This window comes from Hippoglossus stenolepis, chromosome 14 (assembly GCF_022539355.2).
Source record: "Hippoglossus stenolepis isolate QCI-W04-F060 chromosome 14, HSTE1.2, whole genome shotgun sequence".
Lineage (NCBI taxonomy): Eukaryota > Metazoa > Chordata > Actinopteri > Pleuronectiformes > Pleuronectidae > Hippoglossus > Hippoglossus stenolepis.
In genome coordinates, this window is record NC_061496.1 from 6,709,327 (window position 1) to 6,736,341 (window position 27,015).

General features: G+C 41.8%; 2 protein-coding genes across 2 annotated transcripts; both read left to right on the forward strand.

Moving 5' to 3' along the window:
* The first annotated feature begins 2,668 nt into the window (after positions 1-2,668).
* On the forward strand, positions 2,669-4,791 carry foxd3 (forkhead box D3). The gene has a single exon (XM_035177198.2). It carries the CDS (start codon positions 3,127-3,129, stop codon positions 4,303-4,305), a length of 1,179 nt encoding a protein of 392 aa, XP_035033089.1. The 5' UTR covers positions 2,669-3,126; the 3' UTR covers positions 4,306-4,791.
* A 5,657-nt stretch (positions 4,792-10,448) lies between these two features.
* Positions 10,449-26,239, forward strand: alg6 (ALG6 alpha-1,3-glucosyltransferase). The gene is made up of 14 exons (XM_035176801.2): positions 10,449-10,642; positions 10,840-10,924; positions 11,135-11,224; positions 11,445-11,533; positions 11,692-11,774; positions 12,251-12,315; positions 13,055-13,240; positions 14,407-14,542; positions 17,598-17,683; positions 19,268-19,352; positions 19,743-19,813; positions 20,920-20,988; positions 22,321-22,513; positions 25,128-26,239. Exons 1-14 carry the CDS (start codon positions 10,561-10,563, stop codon positions 25,323-25,325), a joined length of 1,518 nt encoding a protein of 505 aa, XP_035032692.1. The 5' UTR covers positions 10,449-10,560; the 3' UTR covers positions 25,326-26,239.
* The last annotated feature ends 776 nt before the right edge of the window (positions 26,240-27,015 follow it).

Sequence of the window (27,015 nt, forward strand, 5' to 3'; positions counted from 1 at the left end):
GCAGGTGACCCTGACCTCTGACCCCCCCACTGAGACCGAAGGGGGCCACAGAGGAGAGCAGAAAAGAAACCAGAGTCACCGGAGCAGCACATGATTATGATCACATTTATTTGTTTGGTGACCTTGTTGGTAGTTTGCAGTGATCACACGTGGAGACAGTTTCCTCTCCATCACCTGCAGCCTCCGCCGCCTGTCCCCCACCACCACCACCACCACCACCTAATGGTTTCATGCCGGAGCGAGTTGGCTTATTATACTAAAAGGTTTTGTCGCGCTAAGTCGTGCATGTGTGCTTAAAACGTACATTTCATTAACAAACTGCGGAGGTATAAAAGCGGATTTATGAGGCTTCAAAAGATCACAGGAAGGACGCGGTTTGCAAACCCCCCCAACTCTCGGTGCCGCCGCAGTCAGGTTATATCAGCAGTTACTCTGCCTTTCACACAACACTGCAACTCCGGGATTTCTCTAAAAGGGAGGCTGGCTGCACCTGTCTCCACACACACACTACCACACACAACGCATGGACACACACATGGAGGGGGACGTTGGTGGAGACACTCCATGACCCCCCCTTGATTCCTCAAAAAATATGATTAAAATAAGAAATCTGGCAAATACAAACCAAACACGTGTCATCAGGTGTTTTTATTTTATCATAGAACACGTGTAGTTGTATTTTGTAATGCACCAAAACAGAGTCTGGTCTTGTTGGGCTAAATGGACATTTGTGTTTTGTGCGTAAAAGCGCATCCATTATGAAACAGCTTGATAAATCAAAAAAAGGTTTGATTTGATTTTGCTGCTGTGAAGAAACGTGTGAAATCATCTAAAGAAAATGGAGAAAAAGAAAGTACAAAATTTGATCAGTTTTAGTTTCAAAATGACGAGCAACATTTAAGGTCATTGTCAAATTTGTGGCCTGAGAAAAACGAGTTTCCTTAAACACACCTGGTAAGTGGGATACAAGTTGCTGTAGACTCTGATTTCATCTGCTAAGTAGTGCGTATTGACGGAGCTCCAGATCACACAGGTCACCGGGAGATTAACACACACACACACACACACGGCGGATCTAATCGGAAGCCACGTTCCCCTCCTTTGACCCGTACGCGCATTATTAATGATAGCGTTTGATTAATCCCACTTTTATCCCGGGAGCACGACGAGGTGTCGGAGGTGGCGCACGGAGCAGCGAGGATCGAACTGGCACTTCACACTCACTGTTAGACACGAAAAATAACACCGATGGGCCTTTTAAATAAGGTAGCGTTCAAAGGGAAATCTTGAAAATGTGCTTTTTGTAAAAATCAATTAAGAAATTAATGTTAATTGTGTAATTAATGGATAATATTTGTAATAATAACGATAATAATCGTAGTGATAATGCAATTCAAAGCTAAAATGCATTATGTCCCATGCTGCTTTTATAATTGGAATTAAATGCATGCTGAGAAATAACCTGTGTAATATCTCAATTTGTAATTTATATTAATGTTTACATTTATTCCAATAAAGGTTTTTGACACAAAGAAAATAGGCTGGTGTCGATTATAGATATTTTCATTAACCCCCTAAAAAAGACTTCCGATAAAAAAAATCAATTGCACCTTTAAATGGTCCGTGGCACATCGGGGGGAAATCTCATTTTCTCCATTAGCTGCATATTTCCCAGATAAGAGACGGTCGCTTTGAACACGATCTGAAATACAAAAGCCTCCTCTTCGCCCCAGTCTCGTTGGATTTCCTCCCAGGGCGCAGGGAAGCCTCGGTATTTGATGTGACATCCTCTCCCCGAGCGCAGCACCGCGCACTCACCTTCATGCTTGTGAATAAACGCTCTCTTTGCATTCACCCGCTGACCGCGTTTCCTACTGTTTTCACATGTAAAATCATGCAATGATCGGGGTCGTTAGCACCTCATACAAACTCTTAAGGAAAGTCTTTATTCCCCTCCATCCATTCATTGTCGCCACTGCTGCTGCTGCCGCTCAATATTCTTCCCACCATCGGCTAATCCTGCGGGAATAAATAGACTTGAATTCATGCTCTGCAGCTTGGATTCACACTACGGGCTGTAGAGCTGCACAGTATCAAGGCATGCGTCTCAGCTCCAAACACTACAGAGTAAAAAGGTTTAAACTTTACGCACAGCGTCTCCAATACGCACAGGAACATTTGCGTAAAAGTATAGGAAAAATGCACGCATGCACATTTTTTTTTTCTCAAGAAAACTCAACAAATTGTTTAAGACAATTACAAAAAAGAAGAAGAGTCTGTTAACTTAGCTGTCGTCGTTTTCGTTCTGCTGCTTTCAATAGAGTTTGTATTTGCAAAAAGTTAAAGCTTTTGGATTGTTGTTGTTGTTGTTGTTTTTTTTTACGCAGCCACGTTAATGCGCATCGGATCTTTCAATCACGCAGCCCAATTTTCTCTTCCCCTCTTCCTCCTCCCGCCGCCACCGTTAAATGGTCTATGACGGACGAACACAGGAAATCAGCGGAAAGCAGCATTGCTGATGTCCCATTGTTGACAAATCCATGAAACAACTCCAGTTTGCATGGTTTAACAGAGAGAGAGAGAGAGAGAGAGAGAGAGGAGAGGGAGGAGAAGAGAGGAGAGGAGAGGGGGCGTCTGTCGTCACCGCACCACGTGTCCTCCACTGATAGTATATCTTATAGCTACTGGGAAAAGTAATCTATCAGACAGCCCTTTTAAAAGCTCCGGCCTTTAAAAGCAGCATGTGTCATCTCGACTTGGTTCTCCAGATATCACTCCGGTAGGAAATATACGCAGCCGGAGAAGGGACAGTTCGGAGAGCGAGAGGCGCAACATCTCCCGAGCAACTTCGAGGCAAGACGCGCGGCTTTTCCACGGGCCTGCTCACTTCTACCGAGTGGAGACATATTTGCAGAAGTTGAAGTTGCTCTTTGGCTTCACTGTCTGGCGGTCGATTCCACCGCATTTAGACTTTGGGAGACATCCGATCACTTGACAGAAGACCAAACAAGAGCCCGCTCCGTGTGCGCACTGACCGCGCTCGGTCCCATCACACCCGGCTGCTCCATTCCTTTGGCTCCGGAAGACTTTCTTTTTTTTTTTGAAGCAGAGTAAGTAAGCCGTGAGATGACCCTGTCTGGAGGCAGCGAAAGAGCCAGCGACATGTCCGGCCAGACCGTGCTCACGGCGGAGGACGTGGATATCGACGTGGTTGGCGAGGGAGACGACGAGGGCATGGAGAGGGGGGACAGCGACTGCGACAGCCCGGGGGGAGGCATCCTGCACGACCTCCGAGGTGAGCCGGGAGACGAGGAGGTGGAGGATGAGATCGAGGTGGAGAAGGAGGAGATGGGGTCCGGTGGAGGGAGTCCGTGCTGCGAGAGCTCCGGGGAGGGAGAGGCTGGCACCGGCAAGGGAGAGGGTCAGGACGGGAGCGCAGCGTCGGGAGGTTCGATCCAGAAGCCCAAAAGCAGCCTGGTAAAGCCGCCTTACTCCTACATCGCCCTCATCACCATGTCCATCCTCCAGAGCCCGCAGAAGAAGCTCACCCTCAGCGGGATCTGCGAGTTCATCAGCAGCCGCTTCCCGTATTACCGGGAGAAGTTCCCGGCGTGGCAAAACTCCATCCGCCACAACTTGTCCCTGAACGACTGCTTTGTGAAAATCCCACGGGAGCCCGGCAACCCCGGCAAGGGCAACTACTGGACCCTGGACCCCGCGTCAGAGGACATGTTCGACAACGGCAGCTTCCTCAGGAGGAGGAAAAGGTTCAAGAGGGTTCAGCCGGACATGCTCAGGGACCAGACCGCGCTCATGATGCAAAGTTTCGGCGCGTACAGCCTCGGGGGCCCCTACGGGAGGCACTACGGGATCCACCCGGCGTATACCCATCCGGCGGCTTTGCAGTACCCGTACATGCCCCCCGTGGGACCCATGCTGCCGCCGGGCGTCCCCCTCCTGCCCTCGGTGGAGCTGAACCGAAAGGTGTTCAACTCCCAGCTCAGCCCGAGCCTTCAGATGCAGCTCAACAGCCTGAGCGCGGCGTCCATGATCAAGTCGGAGCCGTCCAACAGGCCGTCGTTCAGCATAGAGAACATCATCGGGGTCTCCAGCGCCTCCTCGTCCTCGCCTCAGGCTTTCCTGCGGCCTCCGGTGACCGTGCAGTCGGCCCTGCTGAGCGCGCAGTCCCTCTCCCTGACCCGGAGCTCCGCGGCCATCGCCCCCCTCCTCAGTGTTCCGTCAAACCTCCTCTCGGGACACGTTTTACCCTCCGGGACGACGCTGTCCAAATGGCCGTCACAATGACTTTATCACGTGAAGATATAGACTCTTATTTTTTATATAGAGACATTACGGGGGAGAGCACATATCTATAGGCAGCACTGGACTCTGTAGCCAAGTAAAGACTGTTGTTGAAACAGAGCAAAATAAAAGAGAAGAAGAGATATTTCTGTACAGGTAATATTTGTAAATATTTGTAGAAAAGAAAAAAAGATTTTACCTGTTTGACTTTTAAATGTCCTTTTTTTGTTTTTTGTTTTTGTCCTCGTTTGAAATCTGTAATTATTATTTTTTCTTTAATTTCATTTTTTGTATCGGAAGCTCCAGTGGACCCAGTTCTGGCTTCCTTTTTCATACAAGACACAAAACAAAGCTCTGAGGAAATAGATTGTTTATAATGATAATTAAAAAAAAGATCAACCATATGTAATTCTATGTAGCTATATTGTGTTGTCAACTGAATTTATTTGTAAATAAATCCAAGAAAGAAATCAAATCAAACTTTCATTTCTAACATTTTTCTTAAATCATTCGATAGATTGAATGAGACTCGTGGTTGTTTTTACATTAAGTTTTCTCAGGCGTTGCAGTTTATTCAAGGAAATTAGATTTTTTACACCAAAAAATAAGCTAGAAATGTTATTTCTTTATTCTATAAAATCATAATTGTGTTTTCATGTGAATTTTACTTTATAATTTCCAGGCTTAATAACAGTTAATATCGTTTCAAGATGTTGTTTTTAATTTAATCGTAATTTGTAATAATACTTTTCTAATTATATTACTCAAGCAACAGCAGAAACAAACTACCAAACCACAAGCAGTTACTTTTCTTTAAAAGCTTAAACGTTATTATGAGACCTTAATAAGGAACATTTTGGGAGTTACACTTCAATTTAAACTCTACGTGCTGCAAACTATATAAATATAATAATAAGGAATTGCGTAAAATAATTAAAGCTACTATAGGCTACAGATTTTAAAATTAAATAAAAGTGGGGAAAGGATTATTATATAAAAAGCAGGACAGGTTTTATCCTGAGGTTTAGTGCAGACAAACCTGAACATGTTTATTTCAGTAATCATTTGAACTATGTTAAGAAATATGTGAACTTGCAGTAAATAATTAAAACGATCTAATTATTTTTTAAACCATATATATATATATATATGGTTGTTTTCCTGACAATGGCCGCAGCCTGGGTAGAGGTCACAGTTTAGACACCTTTTAATTTACTAGTAGCTCACATCAGCGCGCGGATCGTCTTACAGGATATTCTGCGGCTTGGCTACTATAAAGGTAACAGTTTCGCAGTTGTGTCTGGCTAATCACTTTTACACAAACAGCAAATGGCGTGTGTGAGTGTGTGCGCGGGGGGTGGAGGGTGTGTGGGTCTGTGAGTGTGTGTGTGTGTGTGTGTGTGTGTGTGTGTTATAGGCGCTATATTTATCTGATCCCCATGGGAAAGAAAAAGGGAAAGGAGCTCTCTCTCTCTCTCTCTCTCTCTCTCTCTCTCTCTCTCTCTCTCTCTGCTTCAATACTTCCAGACACCGAAGAAGGTGCTGATGATGCAAAAGGCTTCTCCAATGTCACCCTGATATTTCTACTGAACACATGTATTATAATAATAATGATGATTATCAATATTACGCCATGATTGACATTATTACTACTAATAGTCTATTGGTTCTGGATGATATTATTGTTGCGTGAAACTTTTGACAGTAACAGTATTTAGCACAGCAATATCGAAACGTAGAAGAAATAAGAAATACAAAAATAAATATAATTATAGATATTACAGGGTCTGTAAATAGGCCTAAATAATTTCTGTAATAATTGTTTTTAGAATTATAATTTTCCAATAAATGTAATATTCACACACTCACTCTGACAGACAGTTTAAAGTGGCACTGAATGAAACACACCCAGAGGTCAGTTTCAGGGGACGTGTTTGGAAAATTTAAATGTTGTCAAATGTTGTCCAGAGGGGTAAATACATAAATTCCAATAGTCACAGTAACAATAAACTAAACAGACCAACCGTATCTGTTGTTTTTATCGTAGATATTTTGAGTGTATATATGTTTGAGGCATGTTGCAGGTCCAGGATCAGCCTCCACAAATCAGACAAACTCTCAGTCATGTCTCACTGTGTCTCAGTGTGTGTGTGTGTGTGTGTGTGTGTGTGTGTGTGTGTGTGTGTGTGTGTGTGTGTGTGTGTGTGTGTGTGTGTGTGTGTGTGTGTGTGTGTGTGTGTGTCAGTCCGACTCTCACCTCGGAGGGGGAGACGAGACTCAAGCCGCTAGGGGGCGTTCAATGACACCTCTTGCTCTTCATTAAAGAGAATCAAAAAACGAAATAAATATTTAGAATGACCTGAATTGATGGAAGACAAAGCATCTCGTTAATTAACTGAATCAGTCCTTTGCATGTTGATCACACGTTAAGGCAGAATACATCCTTATAGTTAATATAAGTGGATGTGCAGATTTAATTTAAAGGAGATGATGACACTGGAAATAAGCGATTAACCATCGTTAATTTCCATTTGCAGCAGGAGATGTGTGACCGGGAGGGTGCTGGTTATTTCCATCCACATTTTTCTGTATTCACAATATGTGCACAGCTTTGTATACAGTGATTTACATGTGCTCCTCTTTAGGGGGGTGTAGGCCTCGTGTTAATCTTGGAGAAGGTGGATATTGCTGATGTTGAGGTTTAAATTTACGGTTTCAGTGGCAGATGGTGGGAAAATACAAAACTCTGATTAGGCTGTTTCAAAAACAGATAAAGAAAATACATTTCAAAATGTTAAAAGCAGGTGATAACGTCATTATAAAAATAAGTACAGGCCTTATTTAATTTGGTGACGTCCATAAATATGTATATTGATAATAATAACAACGAAAATGATATGAATCATTTCCTCATAATATCTCAGTAATAACATTATAATTTGTTCAATCAAATACAATATCGAGCCTTTCACGTTATTATGACGTCAATTTGCTCAAAGGACGCAGAAGAGAGACCCCCCCCCTCTCGCGCGCTCCACTCAATAATGACCTATACGCAGCTGCACGTGCGTGTGCACAGGTGGAGAAAAGGCTGCACTGGTTCCCACAGCTCCACCACACACAGTGTGTATTAGTCTCAAGAGAGAGTCTATGACATTATTCATAAAGTCTGAGTTTGACTGTTGACTTATTACAGAACTACCATATGTAAATATAACAGCATGGAAATAACATTTTTATTCTTCAGATTGAGTCAGTTGAGCTTTTTAACAGGATATAAGAAAAATAATATGTTTCTATAATCTGGAATTATTTAGGGTGTTTACACATCACCTATGAATGGGCCAGGGGTACAGACTCTTTAAAAACCTACCACATTACCAAGGTTTAATTCAGATTTTTGGTAATTTTGCACATCATTTCAAATGCATGTATTCATTATTGACAGAGACATCATATTTAATGTACCTGCCTTTAAATACAAATACATTTCAGGTTCCAATGTTTGTGGCAGTGCTGGCTTTTCAGAGAAAATATACCAGGGGACAGGAAATCCAGGAGATTTTAAAAGAAAAATCTAAAGAATACTATAAAAAAGCTACAAAAATTATATGATTGCCCAAATTACTGGACAGAGTTGATGCTGCATGAATTCACCGGGTAGGAGCCCTCAGATGTTGTTTTACTACACCCATGAAAAACTTGTTGTTTGCAAAAAAATTGATGTATAATTGAAGTATTTGTTAAACTTAAAATAATATCAAAGCAGGTCATAAAGTGGTAGTTCACATATATTACCATGACGTGTAAGCTACTCCTGAATCTGGAATTTTTACAGTCTGATAATCAGCCCACAAACTTGTGCCATTGCTGGTTTGAGAAAGACAAATAACAATGTTTGACAGCTTCATTTAATGCTACTCGTACGAGCCCATGTAGCCACCTGCAGTGTGGTTGGTCAGAGTGAGTCCAGAGCAGCTGAGACTTGATCCTTTGCCCATTTACATGTCATTTTTAGTCATTTACATACAATGTATCCTATCATGTGTGACAGTATGTTCTTGATCCCTGAGAGGATAAACTGCTTCATAATTTCGTCACACATTATCAAAACTCCACATTTAATGGGACACGCCATGAAGATGGATTCACTTGCTTTCACGCAGCAGTACTTCCTTCTTCCCTTGTCTCAAGCATGCAGGGTTTTAAACATCTGGCTGATAACATTTTTATTAAAGGGAAGGAATGCATGTGCGACCTATGACCTTTAAATCAGTGAGGCCATGTTAAGTGTCACTAAAAAAAGCCTGTTTCTGAACCAAATTCTGCTTTGATGAAAAACAAATGGCCCTAATGCTAAATATTAGTCATCGCATCCTTAAAATTTCAAAAGAAAAAGCTTTTTATTATTAGTCTTTATTTCTCCTCATATTGTCAGACGTGTGATAGAATAGTAGAAAAGATCAACTTGGACGTGTTGTAGCAAACTTGACTGGAACTATGATAGACAACAATGACATTGGCAAGCAAGGCCCAGGCCTCCATAATAACTAGGTCATCCTCCACCACCAGCTATAGCCTTCTCCTGGGCGGAGATCACAGACTGTAAATGTAGGTACAGCAGTTACTGAATATTTAAAAAGGCATAGAGATGAAGCAATAAATGACAAAGTAAAGCTGGTGTGGCCGGGCATTAATAACTAATGGGTACCAGTGAGTTATAGGCTACTGCCGTTGTAATGAAAGTGTCATTGCAAATCAGCAGTTGTCCGAGGTTATTATTATTTATGCATAATTGATGCCGGAACCACAAGGAACACGTCTCACCCAACAAATCCCAACACCTTGGGAACAAAGACGACGGTGTCAACAGAGGAAAAGGTCACAGAGGAGAAAATGCCCCTGGGCTGAGATTTACAATGTGAGGGGAGGGCGAAGCTGTTATAACCACACATACAGAAGGTTACAACAAACTAGTTACACAACTGAGTCTCTGCAGGGGATGGTTGCTCCACCTTGGTTAGCGGCTGCAAAATGGGACGACACGTGTAGTTGCACTTGCTACCGTGAGATTATCATATGTTTCCATAACTTGGAAAATATATGATATAGGATAGATTTTCCTTTGCAGGATTCACAAGTGTCGTTAATTCAGTCATCTTCATTTATTTAGTGGCCAGAGTTCCAAATGCACAAGTTATACTATCTGTCATTCGGTCACTCATTCATTAGTTTCCCTTAATAATAAGTGTGCCATATTAGTAGCCCATAATTTCCAGAACAAGACAAGTTTTGGAACCCAGACATTTTTTTTGGTTATGCTGGCAGTCATTGGGAAATAATCCTGTCTTTGTTTTCAAAAATATTTCATTCATAGACATATTTACATATATAAAAAATTAGATAACTTGTTTTTCACTTGTAGGTGTTTAAAAAGTACTGGAATCAAAGATTATTTTTTAATATTGTTAAGCTTTGACTGATGGACATTTCAGTTCATTTCAATATCACTGTATTTGTATAGCACCAAATCATAACATACTCAAGGCACATTACGCAAACATAGGCCAACTTAATGATACAAATATTATAACTTAGTGTACATGAGAAAAAGAGAAATTTTCCAGCAGGCAAGAAAGAACGATGGAGATAAAGAAAGAAATTATCCTGCAATCGATGCATGTGTTCATTCAGTCTGTGGCTGTGTTGTGTTGTAAGTGAATTGTGTACTGATATTATCAGCAATGGTTACGTTGTGACTCAGTGAGCAGTTTATTCATTCAACAATCAAATGTGATAACACTGATGAAATGTATCTTTGGTGCATGATATCCATCAATTTGCCATAAATCATTACAACAAATGATGCATTCAATGTACCTAGGAAATTTAGACTTTCGAGATTCGAGTTTTAGCTATATATATAAAAAATGTAAGTTGAATTCCGGAAATTGACGTCAGACTAAAAGCACATCTTGTTATATCTCCTATAGATCCATCAAACTATTTAGTGACGCTATTTTCGCATCCGCAATGAAGCGTCTGCTGGACGAAGAAGAAACAACTATTTCCCCTAATGTTCGCAAACGCCTCTTGAGTGTCGGCACCTACGTCATCCCCCAGTGTCCAATGAGAGCGTGAAACGAAGCCTTGGTGGGTGACGTATCCAGGAAGTGTTAACTGTCTCAATGGGGAGATGAGTTTGTTTTCATCGTTTTGTTTTCTCCTCGAAAAAACTGCTTCTCCCTCGTTGAAGCGATGCCGACGTGGAGCCTCGTGTCCATCTGTGTGCTGCTCGGTGTCGCGGCGAGATGGGGAGTCTCGTTAAATCCGTACTCAGGTAGGAAGTCAGTGGTGTTTCACGTCAGCGTGAGAGAATCACAACAAGTCCTCTGCTGTAGTTCAGGTTGACTCTCAGCAGGGTGCTGCAGGTTAGCATGTAGCATGTAGCATGTAGCCTGCAGCCCACAGTAGCTGTAGTTGTTTTGTGTTTTATTCACCTGTGTGTGATCTCTCTCTCTCTCTGTCTGTCTCCAGGGGCGGGGAAACCTCCCATGTTTGGAGACTACGAGGCTCAAAGGCACTGGCAGGAGGTGACCCACAACCTCCCAGTGCAGGAATGGTCAGTGTGAAGCTCTGAGGAGAAAGTTCAGGAGATACAGGCTCATGTGGAAAGAGGATGAGATCATTTGGGGTTCGAGGGTTGTGGTGATTATCATAACATTGTGTAATGACTGGGCTGAACACACTAGTTTGCAGTGTAGAAGGGACACTTGGCTCAAACTGCAGTCTAATTTCAGAATAAAAATATACAACACTTGTTCTCTTACAGGTACTTCAACACCACTGACAATGACTTGAACTACTGGGGTCTGGACTACCCTCCTCTTACTGCCTATCACAGCTGGATCTGTGCTTATGTGTAAGTAGTTTTATGAGATTACAGAGCTTCAGTATGAGTGTAGCCTCTTTGCTATTCTATGCATATTTACTATGAATTCTATTCTGCATGGTGGGCACATGTATTGCAGTTGCAGTTGCACCACACATCTGTGTTTGAGGATGTCCTTCAGACATTTGATTAACCAACAACAGTGTTAAAATGAAAATTCAAAATCTAAATCATCTGTGTTTTCCTGCAGAGCCAAGATGATAAACCCTGAATGGGTGGAGCTCCACAAATCCAGAGGTTATGAAAGTCCAGCGCACAAGTTATTCATGAGAGCTACAGGTACAAGAATCACAGTAACATAAATAGAAAACCTTCCACGATTCATGTCCACCTCAACCTTAAAATACCGACAATTGTTGATTTACATTTGCTTAGATGGATGATATCGTGGTTTGGATTGAAAATTAAGTAAAATGTATGATTTCTTTCTGTTCCAGTCCTGGTGGCAGATTTGTTGATATACATCCCCGCTGTAGTTTTGTACTGTTTCTATCTGACGGATGGATCCTCTAGGAAAAAGGTAACACTCGCATTTAGAAGTGTTTTTTAATCTAAAAGTATCTCTTCACTATCTAATAGGAATGAACCACATTTTCCTCTTAGTCTGGGAAACCACCCGTATTAAAGCAAACTACAGCACAAAATCTGAGAATTACGAAGTAATATGATAATAGGATGTTATTACATTTACAGAAGTTACTGCTTTTCAAGTGAATTGTACGTTTAGATGGAAAACTTCTAATGTTTTCACAGTATTTTACATTATCAAACAGTTATTACAAGATCACCAAGAGACTCTTTCATGGCAGGACAGACTCCTGGTACCTAACTATCAATAAGAAAGTACTGTCCAGGATTGACTTAATGAAATAAGAAAACAGCTCAGTTATCAAACCGATTATCTATGACTGCAACTATTGATCATAGACAAATTGATTGAAAAATGAGCTAATTAAATTCTGTCAACTTGTAAATGTTTTCTTTTTGTGTCGCCAGGTCTCCACTCTGTTCTGCTTCTTGCTGTATCCAGGACTGATTCTCATTGACTATGGACATTTCCAGTATCCTTTATTTTTTTAATATTTGTAATCAATCAATCAATCAAACTTTATTTCTATAGGTTTATGCAGTTCTAAGTAACAAATGACAAATGAGCCAAAAATAAGAAAAACAAATAAAAATGCAGATAATGAAATACTGTAAAAAACAATTATTTTAAAAGCTATTACAAGAAAATAGATGAAATAAATGGAGAGAGCTTACATTTAAATATTTATTGATTTATTAAATATTACATCTTTATTGTAAAATGCTACTATTGTGATGTATGAATTTAAAATAAGTTTTACATCTAAAAATCTTCATTTTTGATATGTTGCTCAGTTGTGTAACACAGCTTTCCTGTATTTTGACACCAAACCCTGCAGCAACATTATTTAAGATGGTTATGAGCCTTTGTTCCACGTGGAAATGATCGTTTACTTGAGATTAAATGCAAAGAAACAAGAGCTAACTTCAGACATACTGTGGTTTTCTTGTTTCATCCATTCACACTGTATCTTCTCACTCCATCACATGATGATTAAATGAAAGATCCTGCAGAACAAATAGAGCAATAAAAAATGGAAAGTGACATAAGCCATGAAATTCATGGTTCTTCATATCAGTGTTTTAAACCCTTTTGATTCAGACACTAAAGAAATACAACAATGACGTAGTTCAACACATCTGGACTGAACTGACCCTGGATCAGCTTCTGTGTCTACACTTATATTCCAGTAAGGACCTTAACGCTATCAGGTACAACGGAGTGAGCCAAGGCTTTGCTCTGTGGGGGGTTCTGGCTCTTGGTCTGGGCTGGGATGCTTTCGGCTCCATGGCCTTCTCCCTGGCTCTCAACTACAAACAGATGGAGCTGTACCATGCTCTGCCCTTCTTCTGCTACCTGCTGGGAAAGTGTGTCAAGTTGGGTCTGATGGGGAGAGGGTGAGTCTCTGGATTTATTTGCCTATGTTGTCACTCTGGTCTGTCTTCTCTCACATTCTCTCTCTTTGTCTTTGGCAAATTAGCCGCGAGTCACCTACTGTCTCCACATTGTCACCGTTTCAACCAGAATAGAACTCAGTAGAGCATTGACCTCCACCTCCAACAGTAAATTCAATCAAGCCACAACAAATTGCACAAACTCATAGAAATCTGTCTAATGAGCATGAACAGATTTTCTTTTATCTAGGTTCAGAAATCTCTGGTAAATTGGTAAAAACGTCCAGAAGCACTCTCGCAATGTGAAATAAAGTGGTGAAAAAAACCACACCGTCTGGTTTTTGTGTAATGCTACTAACTTAACACTCACTCAAACAAACGTCAATGAAAACACAACAATCCTTGGCGGAGGCAACTTTATTCAGCCACAGTTCAATAACCCACGTTTGAAACCACAGAAAGAGAAGAACCAGACCAGCTGATTTGTTTTCACCGTCTTTTAAATTACTGTTATTTAAAAAAAAAACATCAACAACCGCAAACAAACCATAAAAAAGGATCGAGAACATAACATTATGATCTCTCAGTTCATTCGCTGGTGATGTCGTTTTGTCACGCTGCATCTAACAGCGTCAACTGAGCGCTGAAAGCAGATATGTAATGTCAGTCTATTAGAGAGCGGTGTCCTCAGGAGATGCCGCAGAATGACTGAGGTAATCACATTGGATGTTGTTACTAGTGTGTCCAGTGTCTGTTTGTCTAGTAACAATGTACCAAGGGCATTTAGTAGCAAATGGAAAGCTGGATTAGAAGAGCCAGGAGCGGGGGGGGGGATATGTCCAGATGACACTCTCGCCATGCCCAAACTCCTCAGCTATGTCTGTGTGTGCAACTTAACCAGCAGCTTGACGGTTACAGCTGACAAGATATCCTGACCTACACTAAAGACTTTCAGCTGATGCATGGCTTTCACTGCATTCCTCAACACAGGGGTCAAAGTCCAAATTTAGGACTTGCAGACAGTGTGTACTAATTGTTTGAAGAATACTAGCAGACATAGATGGAACCAAATGCTTAACGTCAACATGTGTATTTTGGGAAACTAAAGTGAGACCCAAACACCCTAATATTGTGGCACTTGTCTCTGTGTGACCCTTTTTTTCGTGCAGGCTTATGTTGTTGGTGAGAATTGCTGTCACCGTGTTGGTGAGTTTTGCCCTCTGCTGGCTGCCCTTCCTGTCTGACCCCGACCAGGCCCTGCAGGTGGCGAGGAGGATCTTTCCCGTGGCTCGCGGTCTGTTTGAGGTACAGTAGACTTTCCTTGACTCAACACTCAGCCTGAAAACCACAACTGAGAAGCCCTATCTTCCCAATGAGGCCAAGTCTTTGAAAAAAAAAAACATTTGTACTTTTGCCATGCGGGCATCGATGAATAGCTGCTCTCTTCTCACAATCCCAATATGCCATTTAAAGAAACGAGTGGGAAGAAGATAATATCCCCTGACAGATCATGAATATAAAAGGATAAATAGTGTTAGACCGGGATGGACTGGAGATCAGAGGAGCCATACGGGTCACATGTACATCTTCTGTTCCCACTGAAGCCTGAGGGGATGCAGAAGGATTTGAGTTGCAGGGGCAGTAGGAGGATTATAGTTCTGTTTTTTTGTGTTTTTAATATGACCCCTTCTTCAACATGTATCCCCGGTAATTTTCCAAAATATTAACGAATGAATGTGACCCTAATAACAAAAATCAAATATCATGAAAATCCTGATATCATCAGTAGCATAAAATGAGAAAGGAGACATTTTGAACAAATATGACGAAGGGATTTTTGTCTGGTTTTCAAGATGAAATATCCCTAATGCCAGGTTTTGTTTTGTTATAAGATATCAGAAATTCCACTTTATCAGTTACTTCATATCTTTTGAAATGGTTTTCTGGCTTCAAGTGGGAAACTTTAATAAATAAAAAAAATGGTCCAAGAAGTCAGCATTTTACTCATCTGTCAAAGTTAGTATCTGTTAAATTATTGTGTAAAATATTAGTCTGAATTGAAAAGGGTCTTTAAATTTTCCTTAAATTGAGATGTTCCACACTGAGCGTGCTCAACATGCTTTCACCCTCCAGTGCCGCGCGGCTCAGGACATGGATACCCCGCAGCATCAAAGAAAACAGTGGAATAAAATGGTGAAAGGTCAAGAGATCAATTTCACTCTGACTCGGAGGAGTTGGGGTTCAGGATGTACAGGAGGAGGAGGATATAGATAAATCTAACTAATTTATGGGTGGGGTATTTTCAGCACTTAGTCAGTCATGTTTTAGCCATATGGACCAACGAGTGCGGCAAACTCTACACTTGAAGGCGTATCTGAGCAGATCTGACAACTGTTGCCTGCTGCTGACTGCATCTTTGGAAAGTGTATTAGTATTTTGGACTCTTCTATAGCACGCACACACACACACACACACAGATTTGTATGTTGTCGTCACTCTCATAACCTGAGAGGGATAAGTATGGACAGGAATCTGACATTAATTAAAAAGGAGGGTGGTAGTCGACAGGGAGAGAGAGAGACCTGAAAAACCTCCAGTCGGCAGCGTTAAAAGCTGTCATGGGAGAAGCGGAGGTAAAGTAACTGTGTGGGACTGACAGCTCAGATGCCAAGGTTTGCAGTTCTCATTTCTGAAACCCTCTAACACCCCTCTTGTCCTAGTCCCCGAGGTGGCACCCACCACAAGGTGTCATAGATGTGAGAAGTAATTGAAAATTCTACCAGGGGAGCGGATGGCTGCGTGCCCTGCGGCAGTATTTGTTCAATGAAATGATGCAAACATAATACACAGGGTGTGAGAGACACTATCCTCCCCTGTGACGGCAGCATGAGAGGCTGCCCGGGCGAGTCGTCCTGAACTAATTGTGAAATCGTGCACGTAAGCAAAAGCTTACAAGGGGGGGGACAAGGGGATAAAAGTGAGGAGGGGTGGTGGTGGGGGAGGACGAGGGCTGACGAGTGGTGGTCCTGGCGACTTCAGGGAGGGAGCAGTTGTAAGTTTACCCACTGAGCTGCATTCTGACGTCTCACGTTGCCGCCTGCTCACAAAAATGGCACCAAATGCTTCCCCCTGTGAAATTCCATGCTAGCTCATAGGTGAAGGAGCCGCACTGCTCTCGCACCACCACCCCTCCGCCCCCTCGCACTTACATTTGCCAATGGGGACCCCCCCCTCCCTCCATCGCTCATGTGTTGCCTTGAGGCGGTGTCCAGGAAAATTCCCGTGGTGGTTATTTGGAGCGAGGAGGCAAAGAGGAGAGTGAGAGAGGGAAGGGGGCTGAGACAACACAACGCTGGATGACCCAGTGCTGCTGACTAGGCTGCCACTAAGATCCACACAGCTGTGCCGCGAGCAGCTGTAGCACAGAGGGGAGAGAGAGGAGGACAGAAATAGGCTTTCTAGACAGGGCCACGCTGAGAAAACCACCTGCAGTGGCATCTTAAAGCTGATCTAGGAACCCTGTCTCTATGTTGTGGGATGTCAGCTTCGATATCATCTGATTCCTGCACAACTTCTTAAGCCCAGAAATCAACTGAATCGCAAACAGCAAGGCCTCCCTCATCTGATATCACAGCTTTTCTATCAGTCACAAAGTGTAACAGTGTGATTTTATGAACTCACACAGTCAATCAACAAAAAAATGTATCTAAGTTTTAATAACAGACTGATTGATTGTCATTTCAAATCAAGCAGAAAATTACAAACATTTATTTTCCCAAAAAGTTAGAACTTGCTGCTTTTTCTTTGAAATTGAATCAATTTGTGCTCCGTGCCAAATTATTTTTTTCTGCTATTTTGACATTTCATGAACAAAGCGTTTATAGATTAATCCAGAAAATATTCATTTAATTAGGAAATTTCAATACATTTTTAAAATTGTATTGCAACCCCTATTTTTCCTGGAATCTAAATTTCGAGGTCGAAAAACTGAATAAATTTGATTACATAGAGAATTATCGATCATATTGACAGTGTGTGGTTAGTGGCAGTGCTCTGTGGTTGGTCTGTATCTGCTGGTTATGCAGAAACTACTCTGGTTTGACTCTTGACCTTGTGTCTCCAAGTTTACAAATAAGTCCCATGCTTTCTCTGACAAGGGAGTGAATTTATGACAGAGGGTTACACACAAATGCCCCGAGGAATTTTTATTGAACTCTCAGTGGGGAAATAACTACTCAAAGCAATGCCACTTATTTGCTTTCCCTTTGCAGAATAGAATTCGTTGAGTCTTGTAAATTGTTGTGTTTTCACCTGATATCAGTTCTTATTTAAGTGTGTGTGTGTGTGCGTGTGCATATAGGATAAGGTGGCCAACACGTGGTGCAGCCTGAACACCTTGATAAAGATCAGATCCATTCTGTCCACAGACTCTCAGCTCTACCTCAGGTAATCGCTTTTATATCGAGTATCTATCGCTTTTCTCCCTCCTCTAGCTTCCATCGTTCCTTTCTTTTGTTTTTATTTCTTTGTCATTGTCATTCTTCTCTCAACTCTTTTGCTCCCGTGTCCTGTTTTCACTCCTTTCATTTCCTGGGAAAGCAGAGCTTGCCCAAGGGAATAAAGACTGTGATCCAGCAGAGTGGAAATAAGATCATCCCTGAAGGAAACATCTTGTGAGGAACTTCTGAATATAAAGTCACAACTGTTTCTGGAAATGCAGTGACAGGGGGTTGAATTGCCCAAGGAACCACTGAAGCATGTGTCCTACACAGATAGAAGCAGAGTTTTCAAAAAATATTATGATGGATTGTGGGCGAGAGAAAGAGGAGGACAAATAAACGGTGCGATCAGGGGAGAACACGTAGTAAACTCATGTCATTTAACGTTCAGCGTCTCTGCCCGCTTGCCCCCAGTGCATTCCAGGAAGGCTTAAGATACATGTTATTTTGACCAAAAGCTGAAGACCTGCGCCGTCACAGTGGAAGAAATAGTCAACGCAGCAGTTGTGTCATGGTGGAGCCTGCTTAAATAACCCGACTCGCTAAATTTAGGAATCCTGTGTTCGACGCATGGACACGTTCCTGCCAGACTGCTAAGTCCAGGGATCAAGTTGGACTTCTTTGACTGTTGTGCATTTCAAACAAATGAAAAACACTCCTGTCTTTTTGGCACCGGCAAATGGGTTGTTAAATGCTCCAGTGTGGGTGTGCTGTGTACACAGAAAGAATCAGCTGTGAAAAGGGATCCATGTCCTTCCGGACCGCAAAACCCTGCCCCACACATAACGCACATACAACACACACACACTCGTACTCACTGAACACCCACTGAGTGCTCTTTTATTAATTTAAATTGCCACTCGTTCTATTTATTTGGCTATTTATACACATCACTGTTCTCATAATGCTCTGGTATCACTCCTACAAATGGGAGAACAAACACATTGTTGCCCTCGCACTTTGCACTAACTCACTGCGGGGGCCCATCAGCACGTTTATTCACATTTACACTGACACGTAGTCGGTGTGTGCCGGTGCCTCTGGCCCCCAGCAGGTGACAATTGAAGGGTTAAACTAATGCCTGCTGACCCTAACACAGGCCCAGTATTCGGTCCTTTCCCACAGCCAGGGTCTTCGCCGCAGAGCAGGATGGTTCGACTCCAACATCAAAATCAGATCATTTAGAGCGACTGACGTTAAATGTATCTCGCTGTGTCGTTTGTTAGTGTTTGGACGTACTGGACTTATATTATCAATATTAGTTTTCACATGAAACCGTGTCAACACAACAGAGAGACGTACTTGAAAGCCTGGGATTATGTGCAAATACATTTAATTATATTCCTCCAAATTGATTTTCTGCTCCTCAACTCGTCCACCCCCCCACCCCCTTTTTTTTTTTTCATGCTCCATTGGATTTTCTGCTGCACAATCACTTCCTCTATTCAGGATTTCGTGCGCTTGACTGTTGTTGACGGTGCTGATGTGAGATCATATGAATGTACTGAATGTGTCTGTTCTGTTTTCCCAGCTTTGCCTGCACCCTCCTGGCGGCCCTGCCCTCCTCCATCAGACTGCTGACAAAGCCCACCTTCTGGCAGTTTAAACTGGCCTTGGTGAGTGGTTTTTGGATTACCCCTACACCTCTAATGTAACTAACACACCTGCAGCTGGAAACTATGAGGCGTGATTGTCTCCATGAACGGTAAAAACTTTATGGACGATGGCACATGTGAGAGGGGAGGAGCAAGCAGACTGAAACTGTTGTGATCCACAGTCCTGATAATTAACATGAAACACTGTTTAATATTATATTCATATATTTAATTTTAATTTCTCGAACACAGCATAATACATAGGTATATGATATAATTTGATTTAGTGATGCCTGTGTTTATATGTTTCTGTCTTTCATCGGATTTATTGAAAAGTATTCTATCAAGTATTTTTGTCCTAAACCGGTAGTAGCTGTTATATTGATCATCTCATTGCCTTTTTTTTTTTAGGCAAATTCATCTCTAGCATTTTTCCTCTTCTCCTATCAAGTCCACGAGAAGTCCATCCTCTTGGCTGCCTTGTAAGTACACAGAAGAAAACTTTTTACTCAACACAGGATAACATGTGACATTCGGGACATCTCAAATATTCATGACTGCAGATTTAATTTCTACTCACACAGGAGCTTTGTCTCCCTCGTTCATCTTAAATGATGTTTTGCAGTTTGATATTAAGTTGAATACATGTGCACTTTGTTTAAGTGACGTCATTCACCTGCCACAGTCGCTCTCTATTAAAGAACAGCCTCTGCTAACTGAACGGTTATTCACCTCTGTCATCACACTCTGTGCACTAAATACATCTCTTGCACACGTGGGTGTGAGATGTGCTCGTGTGCGGCTCATTACCATTTACCTCCATATGTATAAAGCTGTGGCGGCTGTAGGTGGAGAGTGATGCCTGGGATAGATTTGGCAGCGAGGGATTTGGTTCCTAGATCTGGGCTCATCTATTAATCTAGATTAGGGTAGATTGTTGCTTTATTAACTATTGAGTTATATCTCCCACCTGTCCCCCGGAATCAATCAGTAATGCATGTCCAGGGATTAGGAAAGAATGGCAGGCGGCAGCTCGGGGCATTGTTTGCGCAGGATCAATTATTGGACTGTAACAGGATCGCCAAAGAGCACTGGCTGTAATTATGGTCTCAGGGACCGGTGGAAAGTGTCGGCTGCGGAGCAGAGTGTGCACCGAGCACCGACACAGACAAAGTTCAGTTAGCAACAGTCCTACACCACAGACACACGGCATTTACTAATACATTTATCACAGCGAACAACTGGAGAGCTTGATTTTGTCGTTGAATACTTGGTTCAAATAAAAGTTGGATTTGGGTTATACGGCTGCAAATATGCATACAGTGCAATTACAGTAATGAGGCGAACACTGACATAAAATAATGTGGAACAACAAACGCTGACTGCCTTGTGAGCAGCTGACAATAATCGATTCCTGTGGAAGTCCCATTAGGTCAGTAGCTTTATTATTAAACACGCATGACATCCATTCATATCCAGCTTCAACCTAACGTGGCCTCACTTCCTGTCTCACTGTAAAATGATATTTAATGGTACTTTCTGCAGAGTGTGTTCAACAGTGACAATATCCAGTTTTGATCTTTTCTAGGCCGGTGTGCCTTCTGCTGAATGACCTGCCCCTGGTGGCTATTTGGTTCCTACAGGCCTCAACATTCAGGTAAGACTATGAATATGGATGGTAGGTGAATCAAAGCTGGATAGCAGCTTTAATTATACCTCTGGCAAGGAGGATGTGTTTTCATCAGTGTTTATTTTTCAGCAGGATTATGCAAAAACTACTGAACTGATTAATGTTAAATTTGGTGGAGGGGTGAGACATGACCCAAAGAAGAACCTACTAAATGTTGGGTTGGATCCGGATAAACAGGCAAAACAGGGATTATCTTTCCGTTAACATAGGGCGATGGACTTAGCAGAGGTAGGTTCCTTCCGGGCGCCTTTCTAGCGCATACTCATACATATCAGTCCTGTAAATATGTCATGGCCATTAATTATTCACTGGGACATCAAAATATCAACAAAAAAAAAAGCCATATCTAAACCAATTTTGGAAAGATGAAGAAAGTGGAGAAAGAAAACCCCCGAAAATGTAACTTGTAATTATGCCTGTAGTGGTAAAGTTGAGATAGAACTCTCATGTCCTCTCCTCTTGTCTCACAGTCTAAGTCCCTTGCTCCAACCATCAAATACCTAGAAATAATCCCAAAAAGCTAAATAGATATGTGACGAGGGTTGAGCTGAGGACCATGAATGGAAAAGACGAGTAGTGCTGCAAACGCTCCGTCTAACTTTCACCAGCTGTTGTTAAATTCTTCCGGCAGCACTAATTGTTGTGCGTGTGGTTTAGTATAAGGATATCTGGGGATTACACGGCATAGTCTGCATGCCTGCCATCTAAGTGTGTGTGTTGTGTAGGGACAGGAGGTCATTCTGTAGCTGCTTCCCAGTACAGTCTGACTCGGACACATTATCTGCATCCTCTCCAGACTCGGCCATTTAAAACAGAAATACATCTTTTGTGAGCATAATTGGCCGAATGGCTGCTCAACGGGGACAGAATGCAGCCAGTCTGTTTAAATTGAAGAAGTATGTATTTCTCCAAATGTTAAACAGTTATCCCCTGAATGGAGCTTTATCGTCGGAGTAAAAGTCCGAATGAGCGGTCTATTGTGAGCGAGAGTTTTTTTATAAAGTGGGGTGATGTGCGATTTACTATGAGTCAACTGTTGTTCTTGTCCGTCCCCCTCCACTAAACTAAGATAAGCTTGGCACGAATGTCTGAGCCGTCTCCCTCCAGGGGACGTGAAGCTTGTGCAGGCCTGTTGGATATAAAAGCTGTGTGGTGTAATGTTGCCTCATCTCTCAGCAAACATGATACTGATCTTAACAATGTGCTGTCAGATGTGTATGAAAATATTTTGATGTGTTGTCAATCAACGGTGGAATATCATGTATTTCTTTCCCTTTCTGTCCTTGTCCCTGTACGCAGCATGCTGCCGCTGTTTCTTAAGGACGGTCTGCTGGTGCCCTACGTCGTGACCTCGCTGGCCTTCCTCTTCTACAGCATCTATCTGTTGTCTGCACTGGAGCGCTGTACAGAGGACGAGCTGAGACTGGGCGCCTACCACAGGCTGTTTTTCTTGCTGCCCAAAATGGACTTGGCCTGTGTAGTGAGATGGAAGGTCAGTATTTAAGCGCCAGTACAGTGACTGACGGCACAACAGCCAGCACTGATTCTGTGATCTGCGTGTTTCATCTGTGTCGATGTTACTACCAAGCTCAGTTTGCTCGTAAAGTCGAGACGTTGGATGTTTAGTTTTATATATTTACAACATTTTCAGTGGCATTTTAAAACATGTAATTAGTCTCTACCCAGAAACAATGAATTGTGTATTGTTGGTGCAAGAATGGCTCAATATAATCTATAGAAATACAAAAATCTTTCTATCCAATGTTTTAGAATTTACCCTGTTTATGATCTATAGATTTGAGGTCATGCAAGTTATTCAAAACCTTGAACACAGGCAGGACTTCCCCCGCTCCATGTTTTCATGTTGTAGACTTGCCTCAGATAATAAGACACACGTCCAATGAATAACAGTGAGCGCAGAGTTCCTGCTGCTTGATAAGTTCACGAGTTCAATAGTTCACCTCTGCTCTTGTATACTGGGCGAAGATGAGGCGGATGTACAGCTGATGGGTTTGTAATAAGTCGGGTGGTGATTTCAGGATCCCAGGTGGCGCTAGACCTAAATTGCAACTGTGCGAGAAAGATATACGCAACTGTATAAATAAAGATCATGTGCCGCTGTAAGCTGTGTAAGCTGTCCGGGGACAAAAGCCGCTGCCAGGCAAAGAATTATTTATCACTTATTTAAGTTTCCACAGCGTCTGAAGTGGGTGCACCGGGAGCCCCTTAGCGACAGGGGCACCGATAGGGTGTCAGAGATTAAGAGAAGGTGTCTTTTTATAGCGCGCGTCATTAACACAGGTTTGCCTAGATATATTTATTTACACAAGCAGCATAAATAGCGAGCCCCGATGATGACGATAGGGTTTCATGAGTTTGGGGTGTCGAAGGCGGGGGGGTGGGCTTGAGGTGGTTCTTCCATCTTACCCACAGACTAATCCCGGCGTCATATTTCCCAAATAGACACAGCAATGATCTAACTTTCACCGTCACCTCAGGACGGTGACAGGATAAAGAAAAGTGGTTTTATTGGCCGAAATATTCCGACTGCCTGTCCTTTTGAATATGATATTTCAAGCCTCGGTCTTTTCTTTATAGCACTTCTCAAATGACCAATTTGATGTCCGTCATTCAAGGATAAATATTCAATGTCGTCTGAGAGCTCTTTTAAATTAAATCATTCATTGGTTTCATATTACGGTTGCAATTAAAATTAAGGGAAACGCTAACAGTTTGTTCATAGCCCGAGGTGCCCAGTCATTTCATTGTTTCACTAGCAGAAGTTCCTGATTCAGAATATAAATTCAGTGATTAAAATTACTTTGGCGAAGAGTTGGACATAAACGTCTGTGATTGGTCTCTTTAGCTGGCAGCAGCTTAGTATTCATACTCTATAGAAGCACTCAGCTTGTTTTAAGTAGAATAATCAGTTGTCATTGACTTAAGTTTCTTTATTGTAACTTGAACAAACAAAAAAACACAGAATATAATTTCATTATATACTTCAGATGCTGTGACAAGGTTCACTTATTAGATTTAGACGAAGCTTTCTACCGCTTCTAATTGTATTCGTCAGTGGAATTTTCTCATGGAGATGATATGCTTGAAATCGTTGTTTGCAAAGGTTTGGGCATCCCTGGACAAATACAAAATAAGTGAATAAAACCTTTCAGCCAGTAGACATTTAAAAAAGCCTCTTTTTAGATTGTTAATGCTGTGTTACTTATTATTTCAGAAGCTGGAAAAAACAATAACTGTGTGAGCAAAAGTTTGTGAACCTTCTGAAGTTTGTACTTAGTGACTCGCTCTTTGGAATGTACCACATCCAGCTCAGAGGGTTTCTGCAGATCAATTCAACTTCTGATGTTGTTTTGCTGTCATGTTCTCACGGATTTACCCACAGATTCTTAATGATGTTCAATTCAAGGGTCTGAAGAACTTTCCTAAACTTCAGCTTGTGTCATGGTGAATTATTAGATTTGATTTGGATCTATTTCCTGTTGTAGAGGCCAGATTCTAAATTTTGCTGATATTTAGTTGGATCCATTATTTTCTCTGTAATATTTTCACCACCATGCTTAACAAAGGTGTTCTGTCCATCAAATGCTGCTGCATAGTCCTCAGTTAACTTCCCTCTCAGATCCTCAGTCAGTTGCTCAGAGGAGCCTGTGGTTCTGTTGTTTCCATGAGGTTTGACGAGTCAGAGAATTTATCAGCTCTGGAAATGTCATCGACTTAACGACTTAATGAAGTATTACAGGAAGTAAGTATTTTACAAGTAGAGTGGTGCCTAAACTTAATGCCCTTGCCACAATCGCTGTTTTTTTAAGTTCCTTGAAATAAAATGTCCCGGCCCATTAACATTTGGATAAAAGGTCATTTTTAATGTGTGTTTTGCTGCAGGCGTTGTATTTACTTCTGTTCTCTTTATCAACAAAATATGTTATTTGCCTATGGGTGTCCAAATTTATGAGCACATGCTGTGATGTGACTGAAATACTGAGGTCACGAGATGACAGCTGAGCAAACTCCTCTTATTTGGAATCATATAACCTCACACACACACACACTCTCTCTCTCTCTCTCTCTCCCTCTCTGTGTTACAGTTCTACATCTGTGTCGCAGCTATGGTTGGGTTAAGCGTGGCGAGCGTAGCTGTGACCCCCCCGCCACATCTACCGGACTTGTTTCCTGTGTTGGTGTCTACTTTGGCTTTCCTGCACTTTTTGGGGACATTTGTATATTTCCACATTGTGCAGTTCAGCGGACCGCCCACCAGGAAGAGCCAGAAGAAGACGAGCTGAGTGATGCCAAACCTCGAGGCTATGAACTGTTTTTTGCTTCAGTAAAAGCCAGTGTTACATTCTGGGTTCGATTTCCTCGAAAGGTGCACGAGGCGTTTCACTCGTGCCGCCATGAACCAAATACAAACGGGACAAAGTTCTTATTCAGGCGTCTTGTTAGCCAGACTCTGACCCTACATCCTTAGTGATGTTGGCTGGTAAATGTACTGCACAAGAAAATGCCAATTCAGAGGTGCTGGGATATTGAATGAAAGGAATGAGTGGGGATATTTTGGACCAAATGGTTTTGTGAAATTATAAAATGAACTCCAACAGCACTCAGTAGAGCGCAAACCTCCGCCAAGGCCCAACAGTCCACACTTAAATTCAATAGATGCATATTTATATTTGTACTAACTTCCCTCACACTCATAAATATCAGTCCCCTAAAAAATTACTTTTTCCCCATCAAGATCCATGAATTATTTACTGTAATGGAAAGTGAAAAAACACTTTAATGTGTTGTTTCCTGATCCAAACTTCATCCTTCCAAGTAACTAACAATCTGACAAGAGCTGGAAACACAACATCCTTGGCTGAGGTAACAAGCTGAGTACATCCCACACGTTTGAGTTTCAAGCTACAGAAGGTGGTCACAATAATAGGAACACCTCCGTTAGTTTTTAGGTTATTATTCAAAGAGGTGCTGGTTAAAGCCATTTAGATACTTGCTGTAATAACATGTAATGGTATTGTGAGGTGTTCGTGTTATTTTGTCCACCCTCAGTACCTTCTGTGAGGATTGTGATTTGACTCAGGTCTGCTCGTTATGATCGTTAGTAAACTATTCATGTGAACTTTTTTCTTTTTTAAATAATTTTCTACTTTTTTTTAGTGAAGTTATTTTGGTGAAAATAAAACAAAATTCTCAGCGATCTAAAGTGAACACAAGTGTTATTTCCACAGCCTCACACACAGTAAACTGTCTACATTAACCAAGTCATCTGCTAAATCACCCTTCTAACAGTCTGCCCGAGACAGAGCCAATAATTGGAGAGAAATTATATCTTTCAACGCTTTTACTCAACAGCATTAAATTTTAATTACAAGTCCTGGGTACTGGAAGGGTCCCGTACAAGAGACCTGCACATTTGTAGTGACGGCTGAGGCCTTAAAAAGAGATGATGGAAGGTGACATATCTGAACATAATGCTATAAAGTTGAAATACCACAGAAAAAAAAGGTACAAAGCAATTTCTTTCTTCAATCTCTGAGAAAGTTAATGACCGGCATAAAAAAAATCCATTACAACTATAAATGTTATCAGGTCAGCGAGGGTTGCCTGTGCATCTGAGGCTCGGGGCCAATCGGCACTAATGGACCACAGGGACAAATAGGAGCCGGAGATCTGAGTTAACTGGTACGACACTGGGACACGGACACACGGGGCCCATTAGAGGTGGCGTGCGGGGCGTTCGCTCGATTTTTTATAACGTGTTTATATAGGCTAATGAAATGTCAATTCCTTTGCAAAGATGCAAGAGAAAATGATAATTTCCTCACTTCTAAAATGGAGAAAGTAAAATCCCATTTGAATTAGTGCCACGATGATTAGCTGAATAATCTATTCAAAGAACATTTGATTTCAGGACAACTGGGAAAGTAAATCAGCTGCGATACAACTAAAAGCTGCAGAAAAGCCAATGAATGT